Source organism: Bos mutus, chromosome 10, assembly GCF_027580195.1.
Source record: "Bos mutus isolate GX-2022 chromosome 10, NWIPB_WYAK_1.1, whole genome shotgun sequence".
Taxonomy (NCBI): Eukaryota; Metazoa; Chordata; class Mammalia; order Artiodactyla; family Bovidae; genus Bos; species Bos mutus.
In genome coordinates this window covers 18,276,003-18,302,302 of record NC_091626.1, presented here as the reverse complement: position 1 = coordinate 18,302,302, position 26,300 = coordinate 18,276,003, and the positions used below count along the sequence as shown (strand labels likewise).

The 26,300-nt window shown below is 36.2% G+C and overlaps 1 protein-coding gene across 11 annotated transcripts in view; it reads left to right on the top strand.

Moving 5' to 3' along the window:
• Positions 1–26,300, top strand: part of MYO9A (myosin IXA) — a 257,282-nt gene that overhangs the window by 169,705 nt on the left and 61,277 nt on the right. For 6 of the 11 annotated variants that reach the window (XM_070377371.1, XM_070377369.1, XM_070377374.1 and 3 more), the window contains 9 exons: positions 2,465–2,587; positions 7,009–7,089; positions 9,824–9,934; positions 10,794–10,916; positions 12,843–12,992; positions 13,794–14,113; positions 14,712–16,319; positions 20,119–20,218; positions 20,734–20,949. In XM_070377371.1, the coding sequence (XP_070233472.1) occupies positions 2,465–2,587; positions 7,009–7,089; positions 9,824–9,934; positions 10,794–10,916; positions 12,843–12,992; positions 13,794–14,113; positions 14,712–16,319; positions 20,119–20,218; positions 20,734–20,949 (2,832 nt within the window). The remainder of the gene's footprint in view (positions 1–2,464; positions 2,588–7,008; positions 7,090–9,823; positions 9,935–10,793; positions 10,917–12,842; positions 12,993–13,793; positions 14,114–14,711; positions 16,320–20,118; positions 20,219–20,733; positions 20,950–26,300) is intronic. The other 5 variants (XM_070377375.1, XM_005905590.3, XM_070377376.1 and 2 more) reach the window with 2 other exon arrangements.

Genomic DNA, 26,300 nt, shown 5'->3' with positions numbered 1-26,300 from the left:
CTAAGGTGCTTTTACTAGAGTTGCACTGACAACACAGATGCCCTGCATGCTGTCTCTCAGCACTCTCAAAAGTAGTGCCTGGACACTGGGGCCACAGAAAGCTGAACGACTTTTGTATACGTGTTTGGTGGCAGAAACAAGCTAGTAGCCAAACCCTCTGCCTTGGTTCAATCAGTTCAGTTCAGTAGCTCAGCAGTGTCTGACTCTTTGCAACCCCATGGACTGCAACACCCCAGGCCTCTCTGTCCATCACCAACTCCCAGAGTTTACTCAAACTCATGTCCATTGAGTTGGTAATGCCGTCCAGCCATCCCATCCTCTGTCGTCCCCTTCTCCTTCTGCCTTCAATCTTTCCCAGCATCAGGGTCTTTTCCAGTGAGTCAGATCTTTGCATCAGGTGACCAAAGTATTGGAGTTTTAGCTTCAACATCAGTCCCTCCAAAGAATATTGAGGACTGATTTTCTTTAGGATAGACCGGTTCGATCTCCTTGCCATCCAAGGGACTCTCAAGAGTCTTCTCCAACATCACAGTTCAAAGGCATCAATTCTTCGGGGCTCAGCTTTCTTTATAGTCCAACTCTCACATACATACATGACTTCTGGAAAAACCATAGATCTGACTAGATGGACGTTCATTGGCAAAGTAATGTCTCTGCTTTTTAACATGCTGTCCAGGTTGGTTATAACTTTTCTTCCAAGGAGCAAGTGTCTTTTAATGTCATGGCTGCAGTCACCATCTGCAGTGATTTTGGAGCCCAAAAAAATAACGTCTGACACTGTTTCCACTGTTTCCCCATCTATTTGCCATGAAGTGATGGGACTAGATGCCATGGTCTTAGTTTTCTGAATGTTGAGTTCTAAGCTAACTTTTTCACTCTCCTCTTTCACTTTCATCAAGAGGCTCTTTAGTTTTCTTCACTTTCTGCCATAAGGGTGGTGTCATCTGCATATCTGAGGTTATTGATATTTTTCCCGGCCATCTTGATTCCAGCTTGTGCTTCTTCCATCCCAACGTTTCTCATGATGTACTCTGCATATAGTTAAATAAGCAGGGTGACGATATACAGCCTTGACGTACTCCTTTTCCTATTTGGAACCAGTCTGTTGTTCCATGTCCAGTCTAACTGTTGCTTCCTGACCTGCGTACAGATTTCTCAAGAGGCAGGTCAAGTGGTCTGGTATTCCCATCTCTTTCAGAATTTTCCATAGTTTGTTGTGGTCCACACAGTCAAAGGCTTTGGCATAGTCAGTAAAGCAGAAATAGATGTTTTTCTGGAACTCTCTTGCTTTTTTGATGCTCCAACGGACGTTGGCAATTTGATCTCTGGTTCCTCTGCCTTTTCTAAATCCAGCTTGATCATCTGAAAGTTCACAGTTCAGGTCCTGATGAAGCCTGGTTTGGAGAATTTTGAGCATTACTTTACTAGCATGTAAGATGAATGCAAAACTGCGGTAGTTTGAGCATTCTTTGGCATTGCCTTTCTTTGGGATTGCAATGAAAACTGACCTTTTCCAGTCCTGTGGCCACTGCTGAGTTTTCCAAATTTGCTGGCATATTGAGTACAGCACTTTCACAGCATCATCTTTTAGGATTTGAAATAGATCAACTGAAATTCCATCACCTCCACTACCTTTGTTGATAGTGATGCTTCCTAAGGCCCATTTGACTTCACATTCCAGGATATCTGGCTCTAGGTTGGCGATCACACCATCGTGATTATCTGGGTCATGAAGATCTTTTTTGTATAGTTCTTCTGTGTATTCTTGCCCCCTCTTCTTAATATCTTCTGCTTCTGTTAGGTCCATACCATTTCTGTCCTTTATCAAGCCCATCTTTGCATGAAATGTTCCACTGGTAGCTCTAATTTTCTTGAAGAAATCTCTAGACTTTCCCATTTTATTATTTTCCTCTATTTCTTTGCATAGATCACTGCGGAAGGCTTTCTTATCTCTCCTTGCTATCCTTTGGAACTCTGCATTCAAATGGGTGTATCTTTCCTTTTCTCCCTTGCCTTTTGCTTCTCTTCTTCTCCTCGCAGCTATTTGTAAGTCCTCCTCAGACAGCCATTTTGTCTTTTTGCATTTCTTTTCCTTGGGGATGGTATTGATCCCTGCCTCCTGTATAATGTCACGAACCTCTGTCCATAATTCTTCAGGCACTCTGTCTTATCAGATCTAATCCCTTGAATCTGCCTTGGTTAGACCTTCCGAGTTTAACGTGTGGGAACTGTGGAACTTAATCACATCCAGAACCTGAGATGTGAGAGTCTGAGAAATGCAGTTTCTTTTTAGCTGATCAACTTCTGCAAGAAAGCAGAAGATGGGTAGAGTGGATAATGAATATTAATTTCCCATATTCACCACAGTCATACATAGGAATAATAAATACTGGCTTACAACTTTGTTTTCCCTATTTTTAGATCAATTTATGTGAAGAATTTGATTTTTCCTCCTGTTTTTCAGCATTTGCTAGAAGTAAAGTCTTTAAAGCATCTGACAAGTTTGACCATACAGGATCGCATTACCAAGTCTCTTCTTCATTTGCACAAGAAGAAGAAACCTCCCAGCATCAGTGCTCAGTTTCAGGTTGTTTCCTATTTACTTTTCTTCCCTTTTATTTTTAACAAAGAGCAATCTGTTTTGTTCAGATTGAAATCATAAGGTCAAAGTGATCTGCAAGATTCATGTGACTAAAAAGTTATAGTAGAATGGTACTTTTGGTTGGAAGTACCAAAGATGGGAGAAAAATCAGGTGCTTTTGTTCATCTCTGGGTAGTACGTATCCCAAAGAGGAATTCGTTATATTCAACTTGAAGAGAAAAGCACCAGAAAGTTGACTGCCCAGATGTGGCACTGTTAACACAATGATGTATGTTTTTTTCTCTGTGTATTTAAACCTAATGCTACTGCCATCATTATTTAACTAAATGGAATTGTAAGATTTTTCTTGACTTTTTATTTTAGTTTTGTATATATAGGAATCTAGATCATCTTATTATGACTGTGCATTTAGGAATAAATATCATAATAAATTAACCAAATCACTTCCAGAATTAATTTCAAAATACTCTTCATTTTTCTTGTTCTTATCAGATTATCTCTAATATTCTGTTCATTTGCTAGATATTTATGAAAATGAGCTGAAAATCTGAAGGGTAATGGTATTTTAGATAATTTTATTCTACCTTGTGCTTTATCACTCACAGAAGCAGTACTAACTAAAGCATTGTTAACTAAAAATTTCTTTATCTACTGATAGCTATATTTCTATTTTTTAGCACTTTTTCAGTGCTCCTTTTTAATCCAGGATATCTAAATGTAAATTATCTACTAACATGTCACTGGATATGATCTTGTTTGATTTATATAAGTATAGTCCTTAAACCTATAAGCTATAAATGTCATTTTATTTTAGACAATTTTCACCATAGGCCGAGAGAAAATTTTGATTCTATAAAAGCTACTTGGTCAAATGTTTTTTCTTCAAAAAAAAAAAAAAAACACACACACACAAAAACAAGATTTAAGAGCCAAATAACTTACTAGGTCCTAATAAAGTTAAAGGAAAGACAATTGAATATATGTTGGAAGCTCTGCCATGAATTTTACACAAACCTTAAATCACAATCCTATGGGTTAATGGTATTTAATTATTTAAAAAGAGAGAGGTGTTGCTTGGCCCTGTTTATCTAAGGAAGCATTAGTCCCCTTTGCATGATAAGGAAGAGTAGAACCATTAAGCTACTGTGTCCTTTGTTTCATCATCTTCGTTCTTTTACAGGAGCCTCTTTATCAAACTCAGTCTTTAATCTGAAGAATACTCGTTACAGCTACTACAATGAAAGCTTAATTATAGCCCTATAATGTGCCTTAAAATCCCCCACACTTGGGAATTATGGATATTTTCAAATTATATTCATGTATTGTATTTAACATTTACAAAGAGTCATCTGTAATGTTTCTAATATGTTGTTAAATATTATAAGAGTAATGAATTAATTTTTCTAAACTTCTTATTATTTAGAAAATACAGTGAACAAAAACAAATGAAAGTCATTTACCATCCAGAAACATAATGATAAATGTACTACATTTTCCATATTCCTTATTAAATATTTATACATATGCATTATCTATTTTTCCTGCAATTCTGTGAGATGAATACCATCATTCTTATTGTACAGATGAGGAAATTAGAAGTGATGGAGATAGATGGCAGCCAGATGTCTGTGACTTCACACCCTTCTTGTGAATGAATGTTTATTTTCATCAAAGTGAAAATGTAGAACTCATGAAGGATTAACTGATATAGGAATTGCCCTTCTATTATGAGCATCTAGAAAACTAGGCAAAAGGTAAACATAGAGTGTTTTTAGTTATCAGACAATAAGCATTACAGGATTATGATCCCTGAGAAAAGGGAAATAAATGAGGCAAGTCCCAGGTTACTGCACAAAGATAGTTTGCTGTAGCCCAGGGAGAGGGAGCCCAAACAGATGCAAAAGGTTTTGCTCTGAACCTACCTTCACAAAGCTTAATAAAAGGAAGTCTTGAAAGAATCAAAATGATCCAGTGTAACTCAACCCCAGGGGCAACTGTCTGTTGCTCTTTAAAGAAATACAGCAAAATCAAAGAATATAAAATCACTCCAGTGTCCAATCTGAAATTATTAGGAATGTGAAGAATCAGGGAAAGAACCACCCATAACAAGACAGAAAAATTAATCATTAGAAACAGATTGTAAAAATAACAGAGATGATGGAAATAGTAGATGAGGATCTCAAATAGTTATTATAAACCATATAAGTATGTCCAGAGATGTAAGAAAAACGAGAAAAATGAGAAAAAATAGAAGACAGGAAAAAGACTCAAATGATTAATCATTTCAGAGATTAAAATTGTAATATTTGGAAATGAGATAAACTAGTTGGGATTCGTGCTGGGATTGGAACTAAGCCCTGTAATTAGTGATTTAGAGTTTACATTTACTTTAAAATGCAGAGAGATGTAATAAACAATGATGGGGAAAAAAATGAAAAAAAGCATTAGTAGCTTGTGGGAAAATATCAAGTCATTGAACATAGATGTAATTGACATCTAAGAAGGAAAGGCAAAAGAGGGGGATACAGAAAAAATTTTGAAGAAATAGCGACAAAAATATTTTCTGATTTTTATGAATAATATAAGCTCAAATATCAAAGAATCTCAACAAGTCCCAAGCAAAACACCCCCCTGCCAAGCATATCAAGACACATCACATCAAATTGCTAAAGCCAGTTAAAAAAAGAAAATTTTAAATACAACCAAAGGGAAAAAGATGATATTTATGTTCTATGAAATGAAAATAAGAATAACAATATGTTTCTCATCATAAACTATGAAAACCAGAATTCAAGAGTAGTATTTTTAAAAGCCTGAAAGAAAAAAAAAAAAATTGTCACTCTAAAATTCTCTGCACAAGTGAGTAATGAAGGTTAGAGACTTTTTTAGACAAACAAAAGTTGAGAGATTTCAGTTCCAGGAAATCTACAATATAAGAATGTTAAATTTGGGTTAAAAATGATGAGAAAACCACAGAATTTGGATCTATACAAAACATTAAGATTGCCAGAATGACAGAATGTAACTATAAAAAGTTTTTTCTTCTTTGAACCTTTAAAAAAAGATAATTGGTTGTAGAAGACAAAAATAATAGTATGTTGTAAGGTACAAATAAGACATACGACAAAGTAGCACAAAAGAAAGGAGGGGCTAACTGTAAGTTTATACTGTTGTAACTTTTTACTCTAGATAGTCAAAGGGGAAGGAAAAATTTTTAAGTATTTTAAAAATAAATGAGAATAAAGCATCAAAATTTGTGCAGGGCAGCTAAGGTAGTATTCCAAGGTTAATTTATAACAATAAATTCTCTTATTAGAAAAAGTAAAAGCCTCACATCAGTAATGTATGGTTCTACCCTAGAAAACTGGAAAAACAAGAACATTAAACCCAAAGCAAACAGGAGTGAAATTATAAAGTAGAATCATCAATGAAATGAAAAACAGAAAAATAATAAGAGAAAACCCAATGAAATAAAAAAGCTGGTTCTTTGAAAATATCAGAAAATTTATATACCTCCAGTTAGACTAACCTGGAAAAAACAGGCAAAGCACAAATAATCAGCATCAGGAATGGAAGAGGGAACATCGTTACATACTTAAAGGTTAAAATTGAAACAGGAGACTACTACCTTCCTGGATATTCTACTGCAGGAGTCCCCAACCTCTGAGATCTAATGCTTGATAATCTGAAGTGGAGCTGATGTCATGATAATAGAAATAAAGTGCACAATCAGTGTAATGCACTTGAATCATCCTGAAACTATCCCCCTCCCACCCGGCTCCAGTTCATGGAAAAACTGTCTTCCGTGAACCTGGTCCTTTGTATCAGAAAGGTTGGGGACTGCTGCCCTACTGAATGGTTTTCCCAAAGTTGCTTTCTAATACTGCATGCATTTGAATAAAATTGTTTCATGAATTCTGAAGAAAAGTAAAAAATTTATTGTAGACTTGTGTAGTTGCTAAGTCATGTCCAACTCTTTGGGACCCCAAGGACTATAACCTGTGAGGCTCCTCTATCCATAGGATTTCCCAGGCAAGAATACTGGAGTAGATTGCCATTTCCTTTTCCAGGGGATCTTCCCAAACCGGAGATTGAAACATTGCCTGCTTGGCAGGTGGATTCTTTACCATATAGCCACCTGCGAAGCTCCCATTATATATTTAGATGACTCTAAAATTATTTGCAGTATTTACCATTGCTAGTCTCTCAGCTGTAAGGTTAAACTGCCATCCTTGTCCTTAACTGGCCTCAGTTTAATCAGTATGGCATTGTACACAATTTGCTTTTCAGAAACAAACCTAGTTCTGTGTTTATCACTTGGTTTTGCATATTTTACCAACATCATAAATCATTTGTTTCCAGTTTGGAATGAGAGACAGTGCTAACTATATTGCTTTGTATTGCAGGTGTCATTAAGCAAGCTGATGGAAACACTTGGTCAAGCAGAACCGTATTTTGTAAAATGCATTCGCTCTAATGCTGAAAAGGTAAGAATGTCTCTTAAATGAGAGCTTCTAGCTCAGCTTACTTCACACCAAACTTTAAATTCTTTCTAAGGAGGATATGTGGAAATGAAGAGCTGTTTATAATCTTTATAAGGAAAACAGTGTTCTGAATTTTCTATGGATATCCTTCTAATTTCCTCACTTACCTGCCTATGAACTATTTATATGAGCTCAATTTAGCATTTTCTAAAATTTAGCATCTGCTACATGTAGAAGCAAAAATCTCTTGAAATTCCATTATACAAAATAATTTTTTGCAACTTTTGTTACCCTAAATTAATCTCTTGTTCATACATAAGGTATTAATCAATCACTCTTAAAGAACTTGCCCGGCATTTTTCATGTTTAGATTCTTGTCTCTTTAAAATAGGTTACTGTGGACATTTTTTATTTCCTTCTTTTATGTGACAGTTCCCCTAATTAGAGCTTTGCAAAATATGTCTATTAAGTGTAAACAATTGTCATCTTTATGTCCATCATAGGAAAAAATAATTCCAGCCCAAACTTCTGAAATGTAGTAGGAAATTAGGTTCAGCTTTCTTAATTCTTAAGAAGCAGTCTCCAGCTTTGCCAGTTACAAGTTTTGTGGTCTTAAATGAGTTGCATGACTTCTCTGTGCCTTAAATAATTTCATGTGTAATTATATACTGTAAGAATATACTGTAATTGTAGGACAACTCATAAGTATTTCATGAGTACGTGAGAAAAAACCTATGTAGTACTTAGAATGTTCCTGGTCCCTACTAAGTGCTTGGTAAATGTTAGCTATTCCGTAATGATTGGTTCTTTTATGGTGACAAAAAGGGAAACTGTTTTATTTACAGTTAAAGAGAAATTTGAGTCCCTGTTGTTGAGACCTTGTTCTACAAAGAGTTCAATTAATAAGGTATTTAAGGACACAGAATAAGTGCTAAATAAATGTTAACTGCTATTATTATTTAACGTAAGCTGCCCACTTGACTTTTCTCTTGACAGTTGGTATACCCTATCTTTCTGCAGGAAAATATTTGGGATTTCCTTAGTGGAAAATTGAAGATGGTATTTAGAAAATAAGGAGAAATACCAGAAATTTCAAATACATCTTCTTTTGAAAGTCTAAAAACACACCTAAGAGATACCTAGGAGTGACTAGTGATGAGGGACTATAGGAATTTTTTATTTTCCAGGGTGTCTTACAGGATTCTGAAAGAGATGGGCATACCAGACCACCTGACCTGCCTCTTGAGAAACCTGTATGCAGGTCAGGAAGCAACAGTTAGAACTGGACATGGAACAACAGACTGGTTCCAAATAGGAAAAGGAGTATGTCATGGCTGTATATTGTCACCCTGCTTATTTAACTTCTATGCAGAGTACATCATGAGAAAGGCTGGGCTGGAAGAAGCACAAGCTGGAATCAAGATTGCCGGGAGAAATATCAATAACCTCAAATATGCAGATGACACTACCCTTATGGCAGAAAGTGAAGAGGAACTAAAAAAAGCCTCTTGATGAAAGTGAAAGAGGAGAGTGAAGAAGTTGGCTTAAAGCTCAACATTCAGAAAACTAAGATCATGGCATCTGGTCCCATCACTTCATGGGAAATAGATGGGGAAACAGTGGAAACAGTGGCTGACTTTATTTTTCTGGGCTCCAGAATCACTGCAGATTGTGATTTCAGGCATGAAATTAAAAGACGCTTACTTCTTGGAAGGAAAGTTATGACCAACCTAGAGCATATTAAAAAGCAGAGACATTACTTTGCCGACAAAGGTCTGTCTAGTCAAGGCTATGGTTTTTCCAGTAGTCATGTGTGGATGTGAGAGTTGGATTATAAAGAAAGCAGAGCACCGAAGAATTGATGCTTTTGAACTGTGGTGTTGGAGAAGACTCTTGAGAGTCCCTTGGACTGCAAGGAGATCCAACCAGTCCATCCTAAAGGAGATCAGTCCTGGGTGTTCATTGGAAGGACTGATGTTGAAGCTGAAACTCCAATGCTTTGGCCACCTGATGTGGAGTTGACTCATTTGAAAAGACCCTGATGCTGGGAAAGATTGAGGGCAGGAGGAGAAGGGGACGACAGAGGATGAGATGGTTGGAAGGCATCATCGACTCGATGGACATGGATTTGGGTGGACTCTGGGAGTTGGTGATGGACAGGGAAGCCTGACGTGCTGCAGTTCATGGGGTTGCAGAGTTGGACACGACTGAGTGACTGAACTGAACTGAACTTAAAGGATCATCAGCAAGAACTATTTAGGGAGATAAACTGCTCTTCATCTTGTACTAGTCATAGAAGATGAATCTGTCAGGTCTCAAGTTAAGGCAACTGGAAGCTTGTAGAGTGGGTGGTTTCTGAGTGAGATGGTGGGTAAAATCTTAACAAAAATATACTTTTAACTATGTATGTTAATCTTGTTACAAATTTTATAGTGACTAAACTCTGTGGCCTGTGGGCAGCAACATTTCCTTTTGAGTTTTGAGGGCACTTTTCTTCTGCAAGTTGTGAAGCCTGGAAGCTTGGTGTTTCTTTTTTTTCCCTTTAGTCAGGCAGTCAGAACTTTTCTGAAGCTACCAGTTGTGGAGGTAAGATTGTCTCATTGCCTCTGCTGTATCTTAACCAGACAACCTCCGGTCAGTTCCTAGATATTCAGAATTTAACTATACTTAGAAAACAAACATAAATTTGGAGATCTGTTCTTCTGGGTTAACCGCTTTTCTGTTTGCTGTGTTTTAGTTACCGTTAAGGTTCAATGATGCCTTGGTGCTTAGACAGCTTCGGTACACTGGGATGCTGGAGACAGTTCGAATTCGCCAATCAGGATACAGCTGCAAATATTCTTTCCAGGTTATGCTTTTATAATGATATTTAAATATATATGTACATCAAGTAAATTAGTCCTGTGTCTTGCTTATTTTTCATTTGGAACTCATTTGTTTATTTCTCTTAATTCTCCTCCCCATTCTATCTTTCATATACAGAATTGAAGAGGGATAGAGAATACTCATTTCCATTGACTGACAGCACTATCATTAAGCTTGTGTTGTAGTAGATTCCACTTCTTGGCTATTCTCATTTGATCTGAATGTTTGCTTATATAAGTTTACTCATAACATGGCAGTTCTTCACAGTGATTACTCCAGTAACTGAAATACTCTAATCAGAGAGCAATCTAGTTCAAAAGAAAAGATCCCTTTTGATTTTCCCTAAAGCTTTCTCAGCAGAATTTTCTTTCGTAGTATGCTGCCAACAAGGCTTTCAGCTGTTCTCATGGGCTGCTGCTGATGTGGGTATAGAAATTATTTTGAAGCTTTTCAGAAGCTGAGCACATCTTTACTGTTGAGGGAATGCTTTATTTTCAGTTATAACCTGAAATAGCTGCCACCTTTCCTTATTTTTCTGCTAAAAATTTCAGAACCTTATTAAGTAACTTTTTCTTTGGTCTTTAGTATAGCTTTTTCAAAGGGAGAATTAGTTTCTGTCCTTCTTTCCTTCCACTTTGATAACAAAATATGTAGAAATCTCTACTCCCCATTTTGCTAATTAATTAACTTCTTGTAATATTTTAAATTAACAAGTAATTTCTTGGTTTCACCCTGTTTAAAATAATGAGACAGAAATCAATAAAAGGACAATTAACTTGTTTGGGATCTTGTTTACATGTAATTCTCTTGTGATTTTACAATATTTTCTTTTTGTTTTTCAGGATTTTGTGAGCCATTTCCATGTGCTTCTTCCCCGAAATATTATTCCATCCAAATTTAACATTCAGGATTTCTTCAGGAAAATAAATCTTAATCCAGATAATTATCAAGTTGGAAAATCCATGGTAAATATAATATATACAGCCCTTGTCCAAATTGAGTATGTTTTTGTAGGCAGCAGTGGAGACACAAACAGGGAGCACAGACTTGTGGACATGGTGGGGGAAGGAGAGGGTGGGACGAATTGAGAGAGCAGCACTGAGACACATACGTTATCATATTAATGTAAGATTAGAATATTAATACAGATTAAAATTACCAATTAATCTAAAATTAGATAGCTGATAGAAATTTGCCATATGACACAGGGAGCTCACATCTGGTGCTCTGTGATAACCTAGAGGGGTGGGATAGGGTGGAAGGTGGGAGGGAGGTTTAAGAAGGAGGGGACATATGTGTACCTATGGTTGATTCATGTTGATATATGGCTGAAACCAATGCAATATTGTATAGCAATTATCCTCCAATTAAAAGTAAATAAATTTAAAAAAATAATAATTATCCAATACAAAATATTATTAAAGTGATACTTTATATTCTTTCTTTAAAAAAAAATAATGGCAGTCTTGGCCTAGGAGAATGTTGATAAGAAAGATAATGTACAAGATATTATAAGGAAATTGATTAGACCAAGATTTTTAGTTAATGAGATGGTCAGTATTAATCAAAGAGCTTATGACCAATGTTTTAGTGCTGCCTATAATTTTAACTGCTTAAAAAAGCATCTCTTTCTAGGTATTCTACTATAATTTTCAACTCAGTTTGCCCAAAGTGACGTTAGCCAGATTCCCTTACTGTCTTGAACTAACCAACTGCTCTTTTTCTCTGTCACCTTTCTTGTAGTTTCTAGGCTAGAAACCATAATCATATATGGCTTACCCTTCACTTTAACCTTTTTACAAAAAAGTTGTTCCATTGTTTTTCCTTACAAATGATTCTTACATCTCTGCCTTTCCCTACATTCCTACTGTTTCCATTTTAGTTCTGTTTCTTGCTCTCACACATTTCTTTTATAGTAAACAGACCCATCATCGATATCAGTCTGTTATTCCGTGTAACTCACTCTGCCCTTAGTATCAAAATCATCATCATCATATACTTCTTTCTTTATGTCAGTTTCCTGCTCAGTAATAATCACCCAGTAACCTCCTGATTAAACATCTTTCTCTTTTTCAAGAACCTCCATGTTGTGACTTCATACTCTTTAATTGTTCCGTGGTCCTCTGTATGTACATTTATTCTTATTTCCAGCTCCTTGTTTTGCTCAGGTAGGGTCCTCTGTCTCTTGCCCTTGATAGCTTACTGTTTGACTCTATGGGTTTCTGATACCTATCTGTGCTTTTTAAAAATCTTTTTTAAATTTTTGACAAAAATGGGAGATGGTGGACGTGTTTCTTAGTTTGATTGTGATAATCATTTCACAGTGTTTATATATGCATCAAAACATCACATTGTACATCTTAAACATATACAGTTTTTAATATCTATCTGCTCTTAAAGTTGAGGTGTAAATCCTGTTTCCAGAGGGACTGTGTCTAATTTATCTTTCTATCCCCCTAAATTCCTAAAGATTTTTAATTGAATGAAAGAGTGAATAAACAAACTGATGAATATCTTTGGGCAGCAAAGAAGCCTTTGATGCATACTGGATTTTAAAAGATCATTGTTATTTATCACTATTATAATCATTGGCTCCTGACAGCAGTGAATTTCCCCAGGGAATAATATATCACAATCTCTGGCACTGGGATTTTTATACCTATGCTCACCTTTCCAGTTTCCCTTCTAAATTCTAATACCTCCTTTCCAATTTGAGAATGATTGCTTTGGCTAAATCATAGAAATATCAGGACTACTTGTACATGCCTGCTGCTGTACCCGTTCTTCTCTAAAAAATCTTACCATGGGAATCATCACAGGAATGACGATGCATTAAATAAATTTCTCGTTTCTTCTTAAGCTGTATTCTTCATCTCTTTCCCTTTTGGTAGGTGTTCCTAAAGGAGCAGGAACGACAACACCTACAGGATCTGCTTCACCAAGAGGTGCTCCGCAGAATCGTACTGCTGCAGCGATGGTTCAGGGTCTTGCTATGTAGGCAGCATTTCCTCCATCTGAGACAGGCGTCTATTGTCATCCAGGTGGGAAGTAAAGGATTCTTTGCATGAGATTGGCCAGTTTATTTAGCATGTGTTTTAGGAACTAGAAATGTTTTATTGTGAAGCATTTAAGTAAGAATGTAAATTTCTTCAGAGATGCAAATGTGTCATACTCATTTTTTAAATGTTCATAGCAACCAACAGATTGACCTGGCAATACAATAATAGACTACTAGTAAATATATTAATGTACAGTTGAAATTAAATTGAATTTATAGTCATAATGTCTTGTGAGGTATAATTAGGAGCAAAGGAGTTATGTGCCTTAATTTCTGTTGACAGTTATTTTTAGTTTTCTTAGTGATATTTGAGAATGGTACATATTATTGTTATAATTATTCAAAGTCGTATTTTACATTTATCTTTTTATTTTTTCCCTCATTGATTTCTCCCTCATTGACAGCTGTTTTCCATAGAACCTTTTTTATTTGTGCAAAAAAGTCTTTAATATCTTAATCTTTGAAATGTATGCACATTGACCCATTAGTACTGGCAAATTGTAGGTGAGAATATAATGTAATTTATTAAAATTAATTTGTAGGGCATGAAATCATCAAAAACTTAAATTATTTTAAGTTGTATAATTAACTTCATCAAGGTTATATTGTCTAAAATTGTTATTTTCACTAAGCATATCTGGAAAATATTTTTTTTACTTTAACCACCCACAATTTAGCTGTTTAGCTACTTAATCTCTAGTTATGACATAAGAGATTTCTTTTTTCTTTTTTCTGTGAAAATTTGTTATATGATACCAGTTTTATTATTTTGTCTTCCCCACAGCAATTCTGGAGGAATTATGTACATCAGAAGCAAGTCAGAGATGCAGCTGTGCAGAAAGATGCTTTACTTATGGCAAGTGCGGCCACTCTTCTGCAAGCCTCCTGGCGTGCTCACGTACAGAGGCAGCGGTATTTGGAGCTGCGGACTGCCACCGTTTTCATCCAGCGGAGATGGAGGGAGCACTGTCGGCGGAGGCACTTGGCCGCTGTCTGTATACAGGCACGATGGAAAGGCTACAGGGAAAGTAAGAGGTATCAAGAACAAAGGAACAAAATTATCCTTTTGCAGTCACTGTGTAGAGGATTCAGAGCAAGACAAAGGTAATCTTCATTGCTATAATAATTAACTCCTCTTTTCTCAAGTACTTTGCTTATATGTCTGCTCTAACAGTTGCCTAAACTTGAATTAGAACTGGTTGTGTACAGTTTGTCTTCTCTTCTAGACTGTGATCCCCCCAGCAGTTTTAAACCACATTGTGTGGTTTATAATATTTAATTAAATTGGATTGAAAACCTACATGGTCTGTGGTTATAACTGCTAAGAATTAACTTTACATTGGGTTGAATCCTTAAAAATTGGCAACATTCCAACTGTTTTTACTTCAGAAACTTTAATTTCATTTTTAAAGTTTATCTTAAAATAAGATGTTATTAAAATGAGAGCTTTGCTTCTGAGTTAACTTATGCTTTGATTAGAGTGCCCAATTTGGAATAATATACTTAATAAAACATCATCTCACTCATAGAAACAGAATTCTGAAATATGCATCCATGTTAAAGAAATATTTAAAATTATAAAAAAATTTTTTTGAGACTTTTTTTCACTTTTTAAAAAATTCTGAATAAACTTATTCTCTCCATTGGTAACCAAGAGATATCTCTAACCATTTTTTTTTTTTTTTCTTCTGTTTTGATATAGATTTAAATCTCTGAAAGAACAAAAAGTAAAAGAAGCAAAACTAGAACTTGGATTGGCAAGTATCAAGCCATATGGGACTCTGGAAATTCACGGTTCAGACCCTTCAAAATGGGAGGATTGTTCATTTGACAGCAGAGTAAAAGCCATAGAGGAATGTAAATCTGTGATGGAGAGTAATCGAATTAGTCATGAAAGTTCAATGGACTGCTTGAATGAGTCCCCAAACAAGCGACAGGAGAGAGCCAGAAGTCAAAGTGGTGTGGACTTGCAGGAAAATGTGATTGTAAGAGAGAGACCCAAGTCCTTGGAAGATCTCCACCAGAAAAAAGTGAGTCGGGCCAAAAGAGAAAGTCGGAGAATGAGAGAACTAGAGCAAGCTATATTTAGCTTAGAATTGCTGAAAGTCCGTTCTCTTGGTGGTGTGTCTCCTTCAGAAGAACGTAGATGGTCTACGGAACTGATGCCTGAGGGCCTTCAGTCTTTACAGGGCACCCCTGATAGTGAAAGCTCGCAAGGAAGCTTGGAACTCCTGAGCTGTGAGGAGAGCCAAAAGAGCAAACCCGAGCCCGTAATTCTAGATGAAAGAGACTTGCCATTTGTACCACCTGAGGTATCTCACAGTCCAGATTTTCATCCACAGGACTATTCTCTCAGTGCCACAAGTGAGACTAACTATACATTGACTCAAAGGGGGGCACCCTCTGACTCAGTGCATTTAAAGAATGGGGCTATGAAGGAAAAACTGGTTTGTAGTTCTGAATCTATTACCTGTAAACCACAGCTGAGAGACCCCTTTGTTTCAAATAGTTTGCCTACATTTTTTTATATTCCCCATCAAGACTCATTGAAAATGAGCTCCCAACTAGACACAAGTGTCAAGAGAAGCAAACGACTGGAAAGTGAAGAAACGCTTCCATCTCTTACTTTGGATATCAGCAGGGAAGCTGGAAAGTACCACCTCCCAGGAGAAAATCAGGTTGTTGCTTCTTTGAATATAGATTCTTCAAATACTGTGCTGAAGAAGTTAGAAAAGTTGAACACTGAGAAGGAAGAAAGGCAAAAGCAATTGCAGCAGCAGAATGAAAAAGAGATGATGAAACAGATTCGCCGACAAAAAGATATTTTAGAAAAGGAACGTAAAGCCTTCAAGACAATTGAAAAACCAAGAACTGGGGAGAGTTTTCTGATACCATCTTTCCATCAGTCAAAGCAGAGAATAGAGAGACCATCCTCTCTACTCATCCTGAAAACCCCAAATAAGGATGAAGAACCCAGTATGGTTGGGACTCCGTCAGTAACTATAAAAGATTCTGTTCTTGCCCCAAAAGACAGTCCCTCTGCTCACTTACCCTTGAAGGATCGACCTGTCACTCTGTTCTTTGAAAGAAAAGGAGGCCCAGGCCAATCTCATACTGTCAAGGAATTATCCAAGACAGACGGAATGTCCACCCAACTGAATGTTGCCTGTAAACACTCTCATAGTCGCATCTCAAAGAGAGAACACCTTAGGCCTGCTCATCCTTGTAGCCACAAATCTGATGACCCTTTCAGAGATGGAGCTACTAAGGCCATTTTTTTCACGCCAAAGGAAAATATGAGTAGTTCCCTGTAAGTGAAGTGTTTATTTTTATGTATAAATGAGAAACTTTTTGGAAATTTTCATTAAGGTGCCTTGGTCTACCTCAGTTATTTGTATGGGTGCTACTCAAATTAGCCATTTTCTGTGTAAAAAATTTCCTGATTGTTGACTATACCAGCCACCTGAAAATTGGATATAATTATACCCTGGGAGTCTCTGACTAAGCACAGGCAGCAGGATTTTTAGTGCCCCCCCATTAAGGGAGAAAGCGTTTGTGGAAAGCCATAGAGTGGCTGGAAATGCTGTAGACATTCGGCAAATGCGGGTTGCCCCACAGTTATTAGGTGTAGCAGTCCAAGCTTGTTTGTATCAGGCTTTAAAATTAATGGGATTTGTGATAGCTGTTGGCCTATTTATGGTCTTCATTAAGATCTTTATACTTTTTTGAGGGGAGTGGATAAAAGCTATAATATTTACCATCTTAACCAATTTAAAGTGTACAGTTCAGTAGTGTTAACCATATGCACGTTGTTGAGCAACAAATCTAGAACTTTATCTTGCAAAACAAATTCAGTTACCCTTGAAAGCAGCTCTCCTTTTCCCTTTCCCCCAGCCCCTGGCAACCACCATTCTACCTTCTGTTTATAAGAATGGCTACTTTATTTTATTTTTATTTTTGGCTGCACTGCGACCAGGGATTGAACCTAGGCCCTCAGCAGTGAAAGCTTGAAGTCCTGACCACTGGATAGCTGGAGAATTCCCTGTGACTACTTTAGATAGCTTGTATAACTGGAAGTTCCTTCTATTTTTAAGTTGTCTTAACTAGTGGTAGCTGTGAGAAAGCATTTAAGTGGTACATAAAACAAATTTTATAAAATTTAAAATATTTGTATTAAGCCCAGTTACACGGTGGATTCTTTCAGTTCTTGTGGAAGAATATCACTGTTTAAATGAAAGGAGAGCTATATCTTAGGGCTAAAAAAGTTAAATTTCATATTAACTGTGAAAATAACTTTCTCATCAAATCCTGAGCTTTTTAAAAAATATTTCAGTCTTTAAAAAACTGCATACAGATTTTACAGAAAATGGGCAGGAGATCATTGATATTTTATTTTTCCACTAAGAATTTTTATATCATATTATAAAATGCAGTTGGACTACATGACAGCTTGAGATCCTAGTCCTGCCCATTAACCTGTAGATTGTCCGTAGCATATAAGCTCATCAAAAAATGTTAAGAACATACTATTTTCTGCTTTCTGATTTAGTTATGTGAGGGATGTTTGTGTGTGTGTGTATAGTTGTTAGACCCATGAATCTGTTTTATAGAAGACTTCAGTTCAGTTCAGTCACTTAGTCGTGTCTGACTCTTTGTGACCCCATTGACTGTAGCACACCAGGCCTCCCTGTCCATCACCAACTTCCCGAGTTTACTCAAACTCATGTCCATTGAGTCGGTGATGCCATCCAACCATCTCGTCCTCTGTTGTCCTCTTCTCCTCCTGCCTTCAATCTTTCCCAGCATCAGAGTCTTTCCAAATGAGTCAGTTCTTTGCATCAGGCGGCCAAAGTATTAGAGTTTCAGCTTTAGCATTAGTCCTTCCAGTGAATATTGAGGACTGATAACCTTTAGGATGGACTGGTTGGATCTCCTTGCAGTCCAAGGGACTCTCAAGAGTCAAAAGCATCAATTCTTTGGCACTCAGCTTTCTTTATAGTCCAACTCTCACATACATACATGACTACTGAAAAAACCATACCCTTGACTAGATGGATCTTTGTTGGCAAAGTAATGTTTCTGCTTTTTAATACACTGTCTAGATTGGTCGTAACTTTTCTTCCAAGGAGCAAGTGTCTTTTAATTTCATGGCTGCAGTCACCATCTGCAGTGATTTTGGAGCCCCAAAAAATAAAGTCTGTCACTGTTTCCACTATTTCTCCATCTATTTGCCATGAAGTGATGGGACCAGATGCCACGATCTTAGTTTTCTGAATATTGAGCTTTAAGCCAACTTTTTCACTCTCCTCTTTCACTTTCATCAAGAGGCTCTTTAGTTTTCTTCACTTTCTGCCATAAGGGTGGTATCATCTGCATATCTGAGGTTATTGATGTTTCTCCCGGCAGTCCTGATTCCAGCTTGTGCTTCTTCCAGCCCAGCGTTTCTCATGATGTACTCTGCATATAAGTTAAATAAGCAGGGGGACAATATACAGCCTTGACGTACTCCTTTCCCAATTTGGAACCAGTCTGTTGTTCCATGCCCAGTTCTAACTGTTGCTTCCTGACCTGCATATAGGTTTCTCAAGAGGCAGATTTCAAAAACATTAATCATACTTGTGAATTACTCCTTTTATCATTTTGCCAAGATACAGTCTTAACAGCTACTTAACCTAGTTTACTTTATCTTGTTAACAACTATTTATCTTCAAAATGATAATGTATTAGATTGTTTGCATGAAAGCTTAAGGAAAATCCGTACTTCACATCTTCTCTTATTCTGTAAGTAATATAAGAAACATTAACATTTTATAGAATTGTAAATGTTAGTGTTTCTAAGTTATCTATTCAGTTACCACATGTTATAGATGAGGTCACTGGTGCCCGTAGACATGAAATGACCTGGATAAGGTCACATAGTTAGAAATAGCTGAGCCCAGAATTTGAGTTTCCTGATTAGAAATCAGCATTGGGTGTCCTGATTAGGAAGTAACATTAGATTAGTGTTCTTTCTATGCCATAGGGTGGTAAGTGCGTTGTAGTCTTCATCTGGTTAGTAAGGGAGAACAAAAAAGAAATCATGGAGAAACTTAAGAGAAAATGTTGTGAGTTTAAAAGTTAATCAGAGTAGCTAGGTGCTATCAAAGGTCCTGTTAATAGTCTCTCTTTTGGAGAACAAATCAAAGATAAATGACTCAGCTGTGGCAAGAGAGATTTGAATAATCAAAAGGGAATCTTTTAGGACAACCTAGGATTGCTGGCCTTGATTTTATAGTGGTCAGAAAGGGAGGTCTCTAAGATTTTAGCTGTAAGAAAGGTGTATTTAGGGATTATTGGACAGGATAACCTAGGCCTTCATGGAAAATTCTGAATGCAAGGGCAATTAGTCTGCCAAATGATATTATAAGTTAATGTTTACTTTAAATTCAGCAGTATGCTAGAAGGTAAAATATGATTTTCAGTGAGTTTACAGTCTTGCTAAGAAGAGATGAACAATATGTTACTGATAAATTTTAAGATTGATGGTCCTGAGTTAATACAGATAATTGGGTTCATAAAAGTATAGGAAAAGTATAGGTTCTCTTTAGATTTTCATCAGACACAAACATTCATTTCTGCATAGAATTTAATGATAAAGTAGTCATGTCATGTGGTTATTCAAGCAAAAATTAAATTCTCACAAACTAACTCTATAGAGTCTCTATGGTTTGGAGCATACTTCTTTTAGTTTGGTAACAATTTCCTACTCTGTCAGTGTTGATTTTATTCTGTACAGCCTCAAGTTTTAAAACTAAGCCAGCTGATAAAAGTTGCAGAGAGATTTCAGAAAGAAAACTTGTTTGTCAATAGAGCCATCTCCCTATAAAGCAAAGTGATGAGATCCTCATCACTCGGTAGCTACTTATCAGGTGTTCTATAATGATGAGCGTGTAAAGACCCCTTCTAAGACTAATTCTTAAGATTTGTGGACTTAGTATTTTCCCTTTCTCATCATCAAATCCATTTCTTTGACCTGGCTTGTTAGACTATATGTTATGCTGTCCTTTTAAGACTGCTGCCATGAAGTATCTGCTAGGAATCAAAATGTAATCCTGTTGTTTCATCCAAAGTGTCACCACGGAAGCCTTGAACAGTGGAAATCCTCAACTCCAGAAACAAGATGAACCAACTTGGAAACCTGTAAAGTTAACTGGGCCGGGCCAAGGAGAGGTAAGTGTTGAATTTTGTTTTATTTATCTTTTATGCAAAATAGGTGCATACTGTTTTGGAAATTACTGTTCTTGTAGTTAGAACACTTCCATCTACTCATTTACTCCCATGTGTTTATAGAAAAAGAAGCCATGAGTTAAGTCTGTTATACTCAGAGAGGAATACTTCAGGTAGGGAAGGATGCCTACAAATCCAGATTATATTTACAAAAAAGGAATTCTAAAAGAAAAGAAGGCACTTTATGCAGGTGACTTTGGTGACTTACAGTGGCAGTGAAAAGTGACTTCCTTGGCTGTGGAGAAGAACAGTGTGGATTTAGCTTCCATTCTTATTCTTTGTCCAGAGTAATGAATATGGATTGCTTTTTTATGGCTGTCACTTGTAGTGGAAAAGGCATGGGGCGGGAGGGGATGTTTCAAGAGATTCGTGAGCTCTTTGATGTCTTTCATTGGCATCGTCTCCCAAAAAGCCAAAACAAAACATTGTTGTGTTATTTGTTTTATCATTTGGTCAAGCAGGTTGCCAGACCGGCCCATAAAAAGAAAGCTCGAATGGCGCGGACGCGCTCCGATTTCTTGACTAGAGGTACTTTTGCCGATGGGGAGGGGGATACAGAGGAAGATGATTACGATGACATTATTGAGCCCCTTCTCTCCCTTGACCAAGCTTCTCACTCTGAGCTAGGGCCTGCACCCAGCCTGGGTCAGGCCTCTCACAGTGACTCCGAAATGGTAATTTTATAGCAATATAAGAAAAATAGGCAACAAGCAAATCTGATGGAAATAGTCTTTGCTAATCTAAAGCTAACCTTCACAGCTTCTTCTCCATATAATGGTTTGTACGTGGGAAACCTCAGTGAACACAGCAACTAAAGCTAAACCTTAATTTAACAGGACTTGGATTAAGGGCACTCTAGCAGTATATGTCAGTTAAATCATAAATTAGGCAAAAAATATTAGAATTATTTAACTTAGCACTAACGTAGAAGTTTTCTGTTTTATCTTAAAAGTTTCTAGAACAAGAGCCTCAAACTTTTTTTGTAAAGGGCCAGATATTAAATATTTCAGATTCTATGGGTCATACAGTCTCTGTTGGAACTAGTTAACTCTACTATTGTAGAATGGAAATCGCCGTAGGCAAGTGAACAAAGGTGCATGGCTGTGTTCCAATAAAACTATTTACAAAAACAGGCAATGGGCTTTATTTGACCTGCTAGCCCTAGCTTCCTGATCTCTCTGTGTTCTAGTGAATAGAGTCTATGTTAAACAATCCAGTAGCTTTTAACTGAAATAGTATTCTCTCTTTCTCTCTTTTTTTTTTTTTTTTTGCATTTAAACCTGCTTCCCCTCTGCATTTTTTAGTAATAAAAAATAAACATGAATTTTTTTTTTAATTTAATGAGAAATGCCAAAAATATCTTCCTGGACCAACCCAGCCAACTAAAAAAGGCTGTAGATAATGTGAATTTATATTAATCACAAAGTATAACATTAACATTATGTTTAAATAAAGCTGCAAAGATAAAATAGCTTTATTATCATATCTCAACCCAAATTAGGTACATATAGCTTGATAAGTTTGAGTGTATTTATGGATATAAAGTGTTTGATTTTAGAATTGGCCTGGAAAATACAATAGGAGTACCCTGTATGCCTGCTGTGTACTAAATGTTATCACTGAGGAAGTAGAGTGATAGCATTTTATTTACATGCATATTCTTAATTAAGTTTAGTCTCTAATGTTCTTCTGTAGTATCTGTTCATTACGGGAGGAACATTTTAGGATGGTCTTCTTTTGACTCATTAAATATTTTATCAATATTCAAAGAATGATTTTAAGCTGTTTGGGGGCTTCTCTGGTGACTCAGATGGTAAAGAATCTGCCTGCAATGTGGGAGACACAGGTTTGTTCCCTGGGGTGGGAAGATCCCCTGAAGAAAAGAATGTCTACCCGCTCCAGTATTCTTGCCTGGAGAGTTCTATGGACAGAGGAGCCTGGCGGGCTCATGGGGTCGCAGAGTCAGACACAACTGAGCGACTGACACTTTCACTTTTTTTTTTAACTTTCAGGCTATTTGTGCCAAAGACCTAGTTAATTAAAATTATCGTTACGTTCCAGAATATTCTCATTGTCTTTATCTTTTGTTGGAGATAGACCCAGTTTTTAAATGATAATATGGATATTCTAAGGAAGAAAAAATAAAATAACCAACAAAAATAGAAAAATGCACAGCCAGTTATCTAATTAGACTAATGAATCATTACCCTGAACCAAATGGTAAAAGTTGCTCAGTCTGTATGTTCATTAATATATCTAGTTAGAACCAAAGACTTCTCTTCAGTGTAGAGTTAAATAACTCCACTTTGGAGATGGCCCTTTTTTGAGTTATAATTATTGAAACATATTCTATCATATGCTTAGTTGGTTGAAGATGAAATTATGTAATGGAGCAAACTAATTTTAATGAAAAAACACTGCTATATATTTCTAGTATAAATAGGGAACATACTTAAATTATTCTCCAGTTTTTATTAGTCGAAGAATTTGGCATTTGTAATTGCTATTTTGTTCCTGAGAGTTTCCTCTGATACAAACCTCAATCCTTTTGGTGGTAGAATTCTTTCTGAGAACTCTTATTGAGAGGAACCAAGAAGCTGGGCTTTCTGCTTGGAGCATTCAGCCCCTCTGAGGGTTCTGTCTGGCGGTCTTTGCCTGTGAGTCTGTTCACCTGCTTGACGGTCACCGCATGCCAGTAGTTGTAGAGCGCCCTCCTGCACAGTGTGGTAGTCACCTCTCCAGCTTTCTCCCTGTCCTTATGTTTCATCACTAGCTATTTTAGGAATAGGTTGTGGTGTTTGTTTCTGGTGGACACTTGCATGAAGAAGCTTTGCTTTCTCTAGACTATGCTGACAGATACTTATTGGGGTTGGGGGTGGGAAGGGTAGGGACAGTTTTAAAGTATGTTTCTGTTTATCTGAAAATACGCCATGTTCTAATGTTATCTGATATTGTGAAAATGAAGACTAATTATTTCTAACTGAAATCTACTGAATTATCAAATTCTGAATATCTTCAGGGTTGTAAATGGTATGATTTTTTTAAAAGCTGGATAGTTTTTTTTTTTTTTCCTGGACAAAGTGACTTAGTAACTCTGATATTTGCTAAGAAGTGTGTCATTCCTCAAGGAAGCCATCAATTGACCTTTCCATTGTGAAATACCTGATCCTAATGAGATAGAAACAGTTAGATATGAATTCCTTCAAGGGGATTTGATAAGCATTACCTCTGGAGTTGACAAATGGGTAATTAGTTGTTACCTGCAATGAAGGCGTGGAAGTGAGAGTGGTAGTTTCTATCTTTAAGACCTTGGTTTTTTTTTTCCTACTTGTAACTCTGCCATTTGAATAACTGTTTTCACTTAGTTTTTATACACACCATGTTGGTTTTTACCCAAGAACAACAACATGTTCTGCTAAACAGCATTTTAAAGATAGCTTTCATATAGCTTTTTATTTAGTCTCTGAATCTTGTGGATGGTGAGTTAATAAAATCATTTCTACCCCTTATTTGTAGGATTGATATAGGTAACAGAGTTTTCTCTATATAGTTTCTTCTGCCATTCCCCACACTTACAGCAGTCAGCTCCATGGGTCTGACTTTATCTCCTGTATGATAAAACTGAGTTTCCATTTTCATTCTTCAATACAGAAGAATTACTGTACTTCTTACTTCCTATTTCTGTTTGTATTTCTCTGAGATACTCTTCACTTCTTATCTGTGTTGAATTTTCCTTCTTTTACTCTGCAGAAAACTGCCAGAAAAAAAACCCATTGGTCAAGCACGGCTAAGTCTGTTAGCTTATTTTACAGTAAGGGGAAAGCCACCTCGACTAGGTCTTAGAAATTTTTCAGAAAGGGGAAGTCAGGAAAGGATATTTATAATATTTTAGGACCTAGGCTAGTGATTTTGAGGTGAGTGTTGCAAGTTGGGGGCTTCCCAGGTGGCTCAGATGGTAAAGTATCTGTCTGCAATGCAGGAGACTTGGGTTCGATCCCTGTTGGGAAGATCCCCTGGAGAAGGAAATGGCAAGTTGGAAAACTGGTGAATTGAACAGTTTATGGCATGAAAAGTTTAGATTGGTGGCCCCAGGACAGCAGCATTGCATACACTTAGTATTTACTTATTTTTTAGCATACTGTTTTCTATTTTATTTTGTTTAATTTCTTCAAGTCTTGTTAGGGCTCTCTGGTTTTCAGTTTTGTTATTCAGATTTTCATTAATTTTTTTTTTTGCCCCCCTTTGGCTGTACGTCTCAGCTTACAGTCTTAGTTCCCTGAACAGAACTTGAACCCCTGAACATGGAGTGAGATCCTAACCACTAGGTCACCAGGGAACTCCCTACACTCAGTATTTATATATGTATTTTATTCCCCCCAAAAAGTCAGAGGACAAGTCATAGCATTGCCATTTTCTGCTGTTTGATTTGGTAGAATTTTCCTATGAAACTATCTGGGATTGGTACTTTTTTGTAGCATAAGTTCCTCTATTTCTTCTAGGAGAATTAGCCTTTAAAGCTTTCTGTCTAATAAGGCCAATTTTGGCAACTAGTTTTTTCCATTTCATCGTTCAGATTTACTTGCATAGAGGTATATAAAGTAGTCTCATGATTTAAAAAAGTCCTGTTTCAGTGGTTATTTTCCTTTTGTCAGTTCTTATTTCATAGGTTTTTTTTTTTTTTTACCTAGTTATTTGTCTATTTTGTTAATTTTTTCCAGGGTAACAGGATCTGGTTTTATTTATTATGTTCCCTTTTTTTTTTTCATTCTCCACTGATTTCTGTTTTTACCTTATGTTTATTATTTATTATATTTTCTTTTGGTTTACTTTCTTATTTTTCTCATCTTTGAGTGAATAATTTAATTCATTTATTTTTATTGATACAGGTTTTTAAGGCTGTGAATTCTCCTCTGATCACACTTCAGATGTATCTCATTTATTTTAATGTGTAAAGGATTTATTGTTTTTAAGAAAATCTGTAATTTTAGTTTATATTTCCTTTTTACCTGAAACTTGTTTAATAAAATTTTTTTTAGTTTTCAGATGAAGAGCCTTTTTGTTTTTAAATCTTTGTTAGTTTCTAGTTTTATTGTATTCTGATGAAAGACTATTTATAATGCTTCTGTTTGATCAAATTTATTGATATTTTCTTTGTTACTTAGAATATGATCAGTTTTTATGAATGTTCCATGTACATTTTTTAAATTGAAATATATATGATTGCAATATTATGTTAACTTTCAGATATACTATGTAATGATTTAGCACTTGCCTACATTTTGAAATGATCACCATAATAAGTTTAGAGTCATCAATCCCCATACAAGGTTATTATAATATTGCTGACCATATTCCTTATGCTCTATACAGATACCCATGACTTGTTTATTATTGAACTGGAGGTTTGTACCTCTTAATCTCAAAATCTACACCTCTTCTGCCCACCCCTCCTTCCCCCTACTCCCTTCTGGCAACCACCCATTTGTTCTTTGTATGTATGAGTCCTTTTTCATTTTGTTTTAGTTTTTTAGAATCCACATGTGAGAACATGCACTTTTTGTCTATGTCTTTGACTTACTTCACTTAGTAGAATTCCCTCTAGATCCATACATGTTGGCTCAAATGACAAGAATTCATTTTTATGGCTTAGAAATATTCCACACATATATGTGTGTGTTTATATATATACCACATCTTTTTTATCCAGTCTTCTATTGGTGAGCACTTTGCTACTTCTATAACTTGGTTATCATAAATAATGCTGCAATGGACATTGGAGTGCATATATCTTATATTAGTGGTTTTTTTCCTTAGGATAAATACCCAGAATGGAATTTCTGGATCATATCATAATTCCATTTTTAATTTTCTGTGGAACTTCCATACTGTTTTCCATGGTGGCCATACCAATTTACATTCCCACTAATAGTGAACGAGGGTTCTCTTCTATCCATGTCCTTGCCAGCACTTGTTACTTGTTGAATGTGTGTTTGATAAGTTGTATTCTCTATTCAGAGTGTAAAAT